This window comes from Perca fluviatilis, chromosome 21 (assembly GCF_010015445.1).
Source record: "Perca fluviatilis chromosome 21, GENO_Pfluv_1.0, whole genome shotgun sequence".
Taxonomy (NCBI): Eukaryota; Metazoa; Chordata; class Actinopteri; order Perciformes; family Percidae; genus Perca; species Perca fluviatilis.
The window spans coordinates 19,165,109-19,176,632 of record NC_053132.1 but is presented as its reverse complement, the minus strand read 5'-3'; the positions used below and the strand labels follow the sequence as shown (position 1 = coordinate 19,176,632).

The window sequence follows — 11,524 nt, the reverse complement described above, 5'->3', positions numbered from 1 at the left end:
ACACTGAGAGATTCCTGGTATTTTCAGGCTAATTTTTAATCAGATATCAATCGATTTTCTTTCTTCTTTTTTCAGTTCTAAACTATTTCCTTGACGTCACGGTTTCCGTGCAGTCTCCTTTAAGGTTGCCAGGGGTTACGGGCTCACATGTCAGAACGAGGAGAATTGACGTCAGTGACGGCTGTTGATTGGTTCTCAGCCTTATCCGGTGGGGCAGCGGTCCAGGGCTCGGGAAAAAATCGAAGCGAGGAGGATCTGGTAACGGTACGCTTTAAGAAATATCATCCATCCCGAGTCGCTATCGAAGGGCTCGGCAGGAATTTACAGTTTCTTGTGAGTATTGGCGTTTTTTCAGTAAATGGACCATATGACCTCTGGATAGGTGAAATTTGTTTCCTCCGTCTATCGTTTGTTTATGATAGAACTCAAGATGGCGTCATTGGAAGAGAGCTTTGCCTTTGCACGGAGCTAACGTTAGCCAGCTAACGTTAAGCATTAAACTAGACACACTCTCGAACATAACGGCCAAAGATAGTTAGGCAAACGTATAAAACATTTTATTATTCACATATTTTGTGTTTACTGGTTATTATAATTTAACGTAGGTAGCTTTTCAGCATTAGTCTGCTTGCTGTAAGTTACTTGGCTGCAGCCGTCAACCTCCTCATATGAAGCCTTCCTGACCTAGACGGTGTTACAGACAGGACATTTTGCTTCACACCGTCTTAAAGGCGATAACATTTACTCAATTTGTAAACCATTAGATTCGTTATTATCATCCATCCCCCAGCATACCCCGTTGTCACTAGTTCAGCAAGGTCATTTGTGCATCGCAGTGTTTTCTCTAATTTAATTGACAGCCCGCTTCTTAGCAGACAGCAGAGGTGATGCTGCAGCTCAGTAACTAAATTAGAAAATTAACATGTTAATTATATAACCTGCTTTTAAAATCTCAAATAATTCAAACTAAATGTGATTTACTAATAGGCAGAAGAGCCCTGTTGTTGGATCTCTAGTTTTTAATTTATCCCACCTGGTCCGAAAACCGTATCATTTGTTGCTTAGTTATTCCTGTGGTAGGTTTAGATTAAAGCAAGCCTGCCAAGTTTCCACCATGAGTGTAGTTAGTTGCATAAAGGCAGTGCCAGCCTCATCTTTGATAACATGGCTAGTAATCTCCCCTGGGCCTAGTCAGATTAGAAATTATCTGAATCCTATTATACTGATGCACATGCATGATACACTTGCAGGGACAGGATGGAATCGGTCGGTTTGTTCACTCATTTACTCCTCTGACACACTGCACATGTTGGTTACATGAGGCCTTCCTGTTTTAGACTAGCTACACAACTAGATCAAGATCAGCTATCTGAAGAAGCACTGTGGCTGATCACATGATGTGGGATCTGTCAGGCTATTTTGCTTAGCAGCAGTATGTGGCCTGAAATGTTGAAACCTCAAGCAAGTGCACTTGTTTTTATGGTTTGGTCTGTTTCACAGCAGATTTTATCACTGGCTTTCATGTCACCATTTGTGTAAATTAGGCCTTGTGTATAATATTGCCTCTATGATAGAATACTTTTTTTTTTTTTTTTCAGGCTGGTAAAAAGTGAGATTGTTTTGAGTAAATAAACCTAGGACAGTGTGCCTGTCCAGTGTGCCTGTCCTTGTTTGTTGTTTGTGATACTGTATGTGTGGTCACATCATATGACCAGTTTTCACTCCTGACACTAAGAAGCACTCAGGCTCCTTAGTGCCAAAACAACACCCAATCTCTCAGTGCCTTCTCACTCTGGTTCTATTTTTCTCACATTTTCACATTTTCTCTCTGTCCAATTCTCATCATCACGACACACAGTCAGCCCTATTCTGTGTTGGTCTCTGGTAATCAAGTGAATCCACCTTGTACAGCGATGATCTGTAACCATGCTCCTTTTTCCCCCGTTACTGTCCACTCTCTCCAGTACAAAGGTTAAAGGTCACAGAGCAGGGTTGTGGTTGTCGTCATGGCATCTGGAAGTACAAGCAGCGAGGAGGAGCGGAGCCTGAGGGAGTGTGAGCAGTACGTGCAGAAACACAACATTCAACAGCTGCTGAAGGACTGCATTGTCCAGCTGTGCACCTCCAGGCCGGAGAGGCCCATGGCCTTCCTCAGAGAGTACTTCGAGAGGCTGGAGAAGGTGTGTGTGTGTGTGTGTGTGTGTGTGTGTGTGTGTGTGTGTGTGTGTGTGTGTGTGTGTGTGTGTGTGTGTGTGTGTGTGTGTGTGTGTGTGTGTGTGTGTGTGTGTGTGTGTGTGTGTGTGTGTGTGTGTGTGTGTGTGTGTGTGTGTGTGTGTGTGTGTGTGTGTGTGTGTGTGTGTGTGTGTGTGTGTGTGTGTGTTCCTTCCTTCCTTCCTTCCTTCCTTCCTTATTGGCCAGTGGATGGGAAGCAAAACACTATTCAGTGACAAATGAGCATTTCAGTGTTTCCCATGCATGGGTTCTACTTGGGCAGCCCGACCAGGTAGATAAAATCCGAAATTACCTTTTTTGTCCCCCAAACAACGATGAATTTTATAAGTCACACACACCAGCGGCCTCCCTCTCCTGAAGTCGCGCATGCGTGGCACAGGGCCAGTGATTGATGATCAGGCTCAGAGGCTGGTAGCGTATACATATCTTGGGCTGGTTAACTGTACTAATAAACCATAGAAACAGATGAGATCTTAATGAGTGCAACACGGACACATGTATAGTACATAACAATGTGTTTATTAAGATTCTGACACTTAAAAACAAACAATGACTTATAACAAACAAAATAAACAAGAATTAACTTTGGATTGCCTTACTCTAATATGATTTACAAAGAGTTATGAGACATTCACTGTAGAGATTCATAATAACATGTAACTTTCTTTTTGGATCATAGTATGATTTTAATGTTAGTGTTAATACATATAACATTTGGGCTCCAGGTATTGAGGTATTTTATCTGCTGAACCAACCGGATTTAATCGACAAATTCACAAAAAAAACACTCCATCTGTATCATCTTCTAGTCTAGTTTGTTTAATATGTAAATAGTTATTTCTCTCTAAAATATTTGTTCATGTTATGTAGTCATTGTTTTCCATAAATAGTTAATAAATCATTGTTTGACTAGTTTATTACTGAACCCAGCCATCACACGCCGCGCCGTCACATCCTGCGCCACCCACCCCCACAAATAAATTCCCAATATACTTATATATAACTCTTATATACTCTTATAATACAGCAGGTGCTTACTGTCTTGTACGCCAGCTAATATTTGCAATTTATTTTTCTGTGATGTTTTCAATAAGTTCGCTAATCATGTTTTTAGTTAAAGGTCCCATGACATGCTGCTTTTTGATGCTTTTATATAGGCCTTAGTGGTTCCCTAAAACTGTATCTGAAGTCTCTTTCCCGAAATTCAGCCTTGGTGCAGAATTACAGCCACTAGAGCCAGTCCCACAATGAGCTTTCCTTAGGATGTGCCATTTCTGTGTTTGTAGCTTTAGATGCTATTGAGGAGGAGAGAGAGGGGCAAGGTGGAGGGTGGGGGTGTGGCCTTGACCAACTGCCACTTTGCTTGTTTGCAAGCCACGATGTCTCTCTCTCTCTCATGGGTGGGCCATATTCTCTGGGCGGGCAAAGCAAAGAAAGGGGAGGTAACCTTGCTCCTTATGACCTCATAAGGAGAAGATTCCAGATCGGCCCATCTGAGCTTTCATTTTCTCAAAGGCAGAGCAGGATACCCAGGGCTCGGTTTACACCTATCACCATTTCTAGCCACTGGGGGACCATAGGCAGGCTGGGGGAACTCATATTAATGTTAAAACACCTCAAAGTGAAATTTTCATGCCATGGGACCTTTTTTAAAGCTTCTATAATCTTTTACATTTAAAATTTTCAACCATTGTGTCCAACAACAGCTGCCAGTTTGGCTAAGAAACGCGTAACAATAGCAAAAATTCCTCTGCTCCTTTTATGTGCATAACATTTTAGCATATATCTGTTTTCAGTTGTGTGTTTTGCTCACTCTGCATCTGTGCTTAGTGTTCAAAACACTACATAACAGAATGTATGCATACAGAATGCTTTGACAAGATTTTGGACTATCTACAGTAAGTGTACATACACACCTGGATCAGGCTTGAGAAAGCAATGTTCAAAACTGGATGCTACTACCGTATTTACTAAAAATGTCAAAGAAAAGAATTAGTCAAAGTTGCTTTATTCAAACAATTCAGAAATTAAATTAAAACACACAACTGCACGTTGGAATTCCACATTACCACTACCATGAATTGTTTGCAAAAGTTTTTCTGAAACTACTGCTTGTCTGCTATTTAAAGCTAGAACGATGCACTCCTAACTAGTAGGGGTGGGGGGAAAAAATCGATACAGCATAGTATCGCAATATTTTTCGTGGCAATACTGTATCGATACACGCAAGTATCGATCTTTTATGTTATATGTTTTGGTCAGTTTGTCTGCTTGACAATCTTTCTTTTAGATTTATTTTTTATAGCTTATCATCCTCTTAATTATTAGATTTGTTTCAGATGTTCACTTGACAGTAACCTTTAAATCGTCTTGTAGCATATTATTAGCTATATCAAAACACGGACCTGAGAAACTTGGCTGGAAATAGTTTTCCTAACACTGGATCATTTAAGGAGGGGCTTCAGACATTAGATTTAGTTGAGCTTTTATTTGAACCTATCTATTGAGTTTGTAAGCTGGGTTTTATACACCTAAAGGATTATTAGGAACACCATACTAATACCGTGTTTGACCCTATCCTATCAATATGGGCCAACATTTCTAAAGAATGCTTCCAGCACCTTGTTGAATCAATGCCACAAAGAATGAAGACAGTTCTGAAGGCGAAAGGGATCCCCCACACCATTACTCCACCACTACCACCACCAGCCTGCCCAGTGGTAACAAGGCATGATGGATCCATGTTCTCATTCTGTTTACGCCAAATTCTGACTCTACCATCTGAATGTCTCAACAAAAATCGAGACTCATCAGACCAGGCAACATTTTTCCAGTCTTCAACTGTCCAATTTTGGTGAGCTCGTGCAAATTGTAGCCTCATTTCCCTATTTTTAGTGGAGATGAGTGGTACCCGGTGGGGTCTTCTGCTGGTGTAGCCCATCCGCCTTAAGGTTGTGCGTGTTGTGGCTTCACAAATGCTTTGCTGCATACCTCGGTTGTAACGAGTGGTTATTTGAGTCAAAGTTGATCTTCTATCTGCTGGAATCAGTTGGCCCATTCTCCTCTGACCTTTAGCATCAACAAGGCATTTTCGCCCCCCAGGACTGCAGCATACTGGATGTTTTTCCTTTTTCAGACCATTCTTTGTAAACCCTAGAAATGGTTGTGCGTGAAAATCCCAGTAACTGAGCAGATTGTGAAATACTCAGACCAGTCCGTCTGGTACCAACAACCACGCCACGCTCAGAGTTGCTTAGATCACCTTTCTTTCCCATTCTGACATTCAGTTTGGAGTTCAGGGGGATTGTCTAGACCTGGACCACACCCCTAAATGCATTGAAGCAGTTGCCATGTGATTGGTTGATTAGATAATTTCATTAACGTGAAATTTAACAGGTGTTCCTAATAATCTATGTATGTACCTGTGTATGTTACTTTGTGTGGCACTTTATTGCACAAAAAGTGCTTTTATAAACAACCCCTCACTTAACTGAGATGAACTGCAGCGGCTACAAAACTAGTTGTCTGACTCTACATGTACCTCCCTACCAGGAGGAGACCAAGCAGATTCAGAACCAGCAGAAGGCCAGCAGTTCCCGTTCAGACTCCCGCGATGAGGAGGTGTCTCCACCCATGAACCCTGTGGTAAAGGGCCGCCGGCGGAGAGGAGCCTTCAGCGCAGAGGTCTACACAGAGGAGGATGCAGCCTCATATGTCAGAAAGGTTAGCCGTGCACGTGTGCAAGCAGCTGCGAGAGTGTGGCAACACTTAAATCTACATCAACAATCTGATACTATCAGTGTTCTGAAAAGTTGTGTGACATCGCTGTGTTGTTTTTCCTTAGGTCATTCCAAAAGACTACAAGACGATGGCAGCCTTGGCCAAAGCTATTGAAAAGAACGTTCTCTTCTCACACCTGGACGACAATGAGAGGAGGTACCTGTCTTAAACGGTGTCTTTATTTTGTATGTAAATAAAGTTTTGATAACTGTGTTATGCTGATCAACTCACAAATCTGCTCCTTTCCAGTGACATATTCGATGCAATGTTTCCAGTCACCTACATCGCCGGGGAAACGGTTATTCTGCAGGGTAGGATGACATCTTTTCAGTGATTAGTTGAACAAACCAAATCGCAGCATTGTCTTTGTGTGATTCTAACGCTATTGTTGTGCGCACCCAGGCGACGAAGGCGACAATTTCTATGTCATCGACCAAGGGGAGATGGATGTAAGTATCGGTTCCTCGTCATAATGTACACAGAAAACGTTTGTTTCTTTTTGTCACCATTGCACTGTGATACCTTTTTTGTTGTTGTTTCTACCCCGCTAATCTGCCAGGTGTATGTGAACAATGAATGGGTGACGAGCATCGGGGAGGGAGGCAGCTTTGGAGAGCTGGCCCTGATATACGGCACCCCGAGGGCGGCCACAGTTAGAGCCAAGACCAACGTCAAGCTGTGGGGCATCGACAGAGACAGCTACAGGAGAATACTTATGGTAAGGAGATGTGGCTCTGTAATGCAAAGAAAGAGCACTGTTCGTAAAGCTTGTGAATGTGTGTCATTTCATGACACATAATGTAATGCCTGTAGGTGTGGCCTCGCTCTTATTTTCAAACTTCTAATCAAATTCTTCAGTTACGCTGACTAACTTAATGTCTCTCTCTTCAGGGAAGCACTTTGAGAAAGAGGAAGATGTACGAGGAATTCCTCAGGAAAGTGTCCATTCTAGGTGGGTTCATTTTCCAAATCCTCCTCATCTTCCCAAAACTTAAAAATAGAAGAAAGGAGGCATGTTACTCGTGTTTGGTGCTGAGATTAAAATAACTTGAAAGAGCATATAAAAATATCTCTCCTGAAATCAAAACCAATAACAGGTTCAACCTTTCTAGTGAGTGGTGTTTTTTTTTTTTTTATATACAGGGTTGTCTGTCATTTTAGCTGACTCCTTTCTTCTGTGTTCTCAGAGTCTCTTGACAAATGGGAGCGCCTGACAGTCGCTGATGCCTTGGAGCCCGTCCAGTTTGAGGACGGACAAAAGATCGTTGTGCAGGGAGAGCCTGGAGATGAATTCTTCATCATCTTAGAGGTATACTTCGTCACTGACGTCACTGACATTTGTCACAATACCAGAATTCTACCTTTTGAGTTTAATCTATTGGCCTGGTTATATCAAATAGTTTAGGAGGCGTTGGAGCCACTCAATGCTCTTTCATATTTTCAGCTCTTTAAACAATTACAACTTTTTATTTTTTTTTTGGGGGGGGGGGGTTTACCCGCACATTGTGGTGACGTGAAACTCTTGCCTCACCCTAAACATGTGTCTGATCTTTGAGATGAAATGATTAGTGGATGTAATGGATTAGTTGATCAGCAGAAAATGAATCTGCAACTAATTTATATTGATTATCAAAATGATTTAAAAGCTAAAATCTGACAAATACTGCTTCCAGCTTCTTAAATATGATTTTTGTTGCTTTTACATTTCTGTCGATCAGGATTAGGATGGAGAATTATGATGGCCAATGGACCGTTTTCACCGCAGACATTTTGACTTAATGAGCACAGCTGAAATTGATCACCTTAACGATGGCTCAGTTCCATCAAGTGTCCCAGTAAAAGATTTCAGTGAGTCAGCATGCACAACACCAGGGCCTCTCCTAAGTGGAATGCAGCCATCAGTAATGGTTTGGAATACGCCTGTGCTTTTCCTGCTATGACAGGTCAACACGTCTGCCGTGAAAAAGCTCTATTGCTTTTTAAAATTACATCTTGTAGACAAAATATCTAACCGATTCATCAAGAATATAGACTTATAAATAAATGAGTTGCATCCCCAGTTTTTTCAAAGTATTAAAAATCCATCAAATCAAATGTATTGTTGTCACTTAATGGTGCTAAACCGATTCAGTTGTGACCCAGCATTAGATGTTCCTAAATTACTTCTAATGTCTGTATTTCTACTTTTGTGTAAATCCCTGTTCAGTGTTCTTTTTATGTCTTCATTTGATTATCGATTGATTGAACCTAAAATGAATTGGTAACTCTCTCCCATAATGGTAAAGACCACATGCTTCAGTCATGTGTATCTAATGCATGATTCCTGAAGATTTAGTGAATGAATGCAGGATGTATCATATATTCCATAAGAAATGAAATGAGTTTATGTGATTAGTTGATGCTTAATGGACCAGTAATTGACTTTAAACTCCCATTCGTTATAAAGTGTTACCAATTATTTCAAAACCCATTTGCTACCATTCGATGCGTGCCGTCGTTTAGCTCCTTTTCAGACCTGCAACTTTATGGTGATGATATGGTTTCTTCTGATACGAGCGCTCGTGTAGCTATAGTCAAGAGACAAACAAGATAAAGCTGCGTGTGTGTGTGTGTGTCTCAGGGTTCTGCAGCTGTGTTGCAGCGTCGCTCAGAGAACGAGGAGTTTGTGGAAGTGGGGAGGTTAGGACCCTCGGACTACTTTGGTAAGAACTAAAGCATCATCACAGCAGTCTTATTAGAATAATGTTCTATTGTTTTGTGGTACTGTTGTAAGGTAAAATGAACTAGTGGTACTAAACATGCGACAAAAATGGCATTCTGTGTCTATGTTATTAAAGGGTGTGTGTGTGTGTGTGTGTGTGTGTTCTCCAGGTGAGATTGCTCTGCTGATGAACCGTCCCCGCGCCGCCACCGTGGTCGCCCGCGGCCCCCTGAAGTGCGTCAAGCTGGACCGGCCTCGCTTCGAACGCGTCCTGGGTCCCTGTTCAGACATTCTCAAACGTAACATCCAACAGTACAACAGCTTTGTCTCGCTGTCTGTCTGAAGGGGCGTCTCTCCCCTCCACCCTTTCCCTCTTTTCTCCTTTTAGACCCAGGGTCCACCAATGCAATTTGCTTTTTTTTTTGTCACTTTCTTCTTCTTCTTTCTGTTTCGCTTTTCTCCCTTTTTTAGTTTTTTTGTGTTGTTTTACACACGGAGATCCTTTTGTTGTCACCACCCCGTCACGCTGAGGTGTGACTTTCAGCCATTCACCAGCGCTCATACCAGCTGCTGTACGCTACCTTGTAGGCACAGTTCCATCACACGTTACCGATGTTATATATGTATTCGCTGGTTACGCTTTCGTTTTAGACTTAAACACAAAGCAGGATTGTTAGGAGATCTGAAAGACGTTAGGGTCTCAGACTGATGAGACGGGACAATCAAACTTTACATGGCGCTTTTGGTGAATTTGTTACAGATTTATGTTGAAGCTTGAAGTAAAGAGAGGACTACTTCTTCCCTGTTAAAGAGTTTCCTTTTAGACGTCAGTAGGCCTGAGTAGATATACAGCGTAGAGCAGAAGCTAGAAACTGTAGAAGGCAGGAAGAACATGATCGCATCGACGTTTTCATTTTTATTAAAATTTTTTAGGTTTCAGCTACACAATGGTTGTGCTCCATTTGTTGTTATTGGTTACCTTTTGATTGGCACGATGAGACAATGACGAGTCTGTTTTGCTAAGTTCGAGAGAGCTTGTACAACTTAAGGTTTTTATGTGATTGTGCAGCTACCAGGCTGGTGCCAAATGTTGATTCTTGTCACACCGCAAAGATGCACAGCCATGGCAACGCAGTGCGTGTTCTGTTCCCTGACTATTTGGAGCTCCAAACGGGAAGTAGTTATTACCCTCATCGTCCTCCTTAATCAGTAGAACGACCATACAAGAACTGCCTTGACTACTCTGAGGAAAAAAATCAATAAAAAAAAATTTAGAAAGGAAAAAAAAACAGGAGTATTAAGTGTATTTCAGTATTCAATTTTTCTTTTTTTTTAGTATATACCAAATAACTTGGTCACTCTTCTGCTATGGTTTGTAATCAAAATGTTATCTTACATAGTATAGTTAAAACGATCATAGTTATATTATTATCATTGACTAAATGATAAATTTATGGTTTGGAGTGATGGTGATCTTAAAAAAAAAAACCAATATATGTTTAACTGTCTTTTGTAAACACTTATTTTTCCATAAATTCTATTTTAGGTGTCCAGTGCCACAAAGTAAATAAATGCTTCTTCTTGTCAACGGACAAAAACAGTATGTAATCGTATCGTGTAAAAACGTCATGGGTTAAAACTTCTTTTTTTTTTTTTTTGAAATAGATCAAATGGGTAATTCCAGGTTTATTGAAGTGAAGTCTTGAAAAAAAGAAAAAAAAAACACAAACAAGATGGTTTATGGATTTTAGGACATCTAAAGTATTTATGTATCGAAGCATCACAGGCGAGCTGACGGGCAGAGTGAGCAGATATTTATTTAAAACTAGTGTCATTGCTTATTGCCTGTTGAAAAGGTGGCTGTCTTTTCATCAGAGTAGCTTGTGATCTGTTCTCTATGCTTACTTGGCATGATGTTTTAGGCATCCAGTGATGCGGTATGAATGGAAGCGTGTATTAAAACATAAAAAAAAAAATTTAAAAAATAACCTGCTACTGCGTGCAGAAGCAGGAACTTTGTCAAATATTTGGTTTGTTACTCCCTAGCTTAACTGCTTCATGACTATTTAGATGGCATAACATGTTTAAGTCTCTGTTTTTTTTTTTGTTTTTTTTTTAAGATTTCGTTTTTAAAAATCTTTACCAAAACACACAATGTTGATTTCTGGATTATAGGCTTAACTCTTAATTCCTGCCTCACTTGTCTGTTACCAGAAAGGACATAGAACCAGTCATATGTTTCTGTTTTGTCTCATTCACTCATGTTTGTACGTCCAAAAAAGATGTGATTTTGGTGCCGAGTGCTGCAGGGTAGTCAGGTTAGCGAGAAGAGTTTTTGTGTTAATGGACATGAGTATTATGTATTTTTCTTTACAGTTAAATTGATCATCTTCATCTGAACTGTATCCTGATCCCCAGGGAATGACACCCGTTAGTGGCGTGGGGTTTGACTCACCTTTTTATCGAAATATTGTTTTCGTGTAAATAGCAGCGTCATTGGTTTTAGTCCAAAACAGTTTTTAGCCACACTGCAATTGTCCCGGTTTGCCTTAGCTTACCTAACCTGGGCTTACAGTAGTAGTCAGTCACTCCTGCTAGCCCAACCTTCAGTGAGTTTGTTAGGCCTGCAGCGCAGAGAGAGCTGCAGGCGATCAGAGGACCATTCTTTTTCTATTCTACCCTGTATTCAGTTTGACCTCCTGTATGTGCAAAGATGTTTATCCTTTTGGTATAGATTGTTCCAGATGGCAGTTTAAGCAATAAAAAAGTAAAAATAATTCAGCTTTGTCTCGGGTATCTTCCTTTTTAATG

The 11,524-nt window shown here is 40.8% G+C and overlaps 1 protein-coding gene across 1 annotated transcript; it reads left to right on the top strand.

Moving 5' to 3' along the window:
- Nucleotides 1-181: 181 nt before the first annotated feature.
- On the top strand, nt 182-11,494 carry LOC120551287 (cAMP-dependent protein kinase type I-alpha regulatory subunit). The gene is made up of 11 exons (XM_039788583.1): nt 182-333; nt 1,965-2,180; nt 5,785-5,955; nt 6,077-6,168; nt 6,262-6,323; nt 6,415-6,461; nt 6,572-6,730; nt 6,904-6,964; nt 7,200-7,321; nt 8,633-8,714; nt 8,884-11,494. The coding sequence occupies exons 2-11, from the start codon at nt 2,007-2,009 to the stop codon at nt 9,054-9,056; spliced, it is 1,143 nt and encodes a 380-aa protein (XP_039644517.1). The 5' UTR covers nt 182-333; nt 1,965-2,006; the 3' UTR covers nt 9,057-11,494.
- The last annotated feature ends 30 nt before the right edge of the window (nt 11,495-11,524 follow it).

Excerpts from the sequence above, each read along its gene's own strand:
- LOC120551287 (XM_039788583.1), top strand. The coding sequence starts at position 2,007 with ATGGCATCTGGAAGTACAAGCAGCGAGGAGGAGCGGAGCCTGAGGGAG. Across the intron at positions 6,324-6,414 it reads GGAAACGGTTATTCTGCAGG|GCGACGAAGGCGACAATTTC; the intron begins GTAGGATGACAT and ends GTGCGCACCCAG. Across the intron at positions 6,462-6,571 it reads TCGACCAAGGGGAGATGGAT|GTGTATGTGAACAATGAATG; the intron begins GTAAGTATCGGT and ends CTAATCTGCCAG.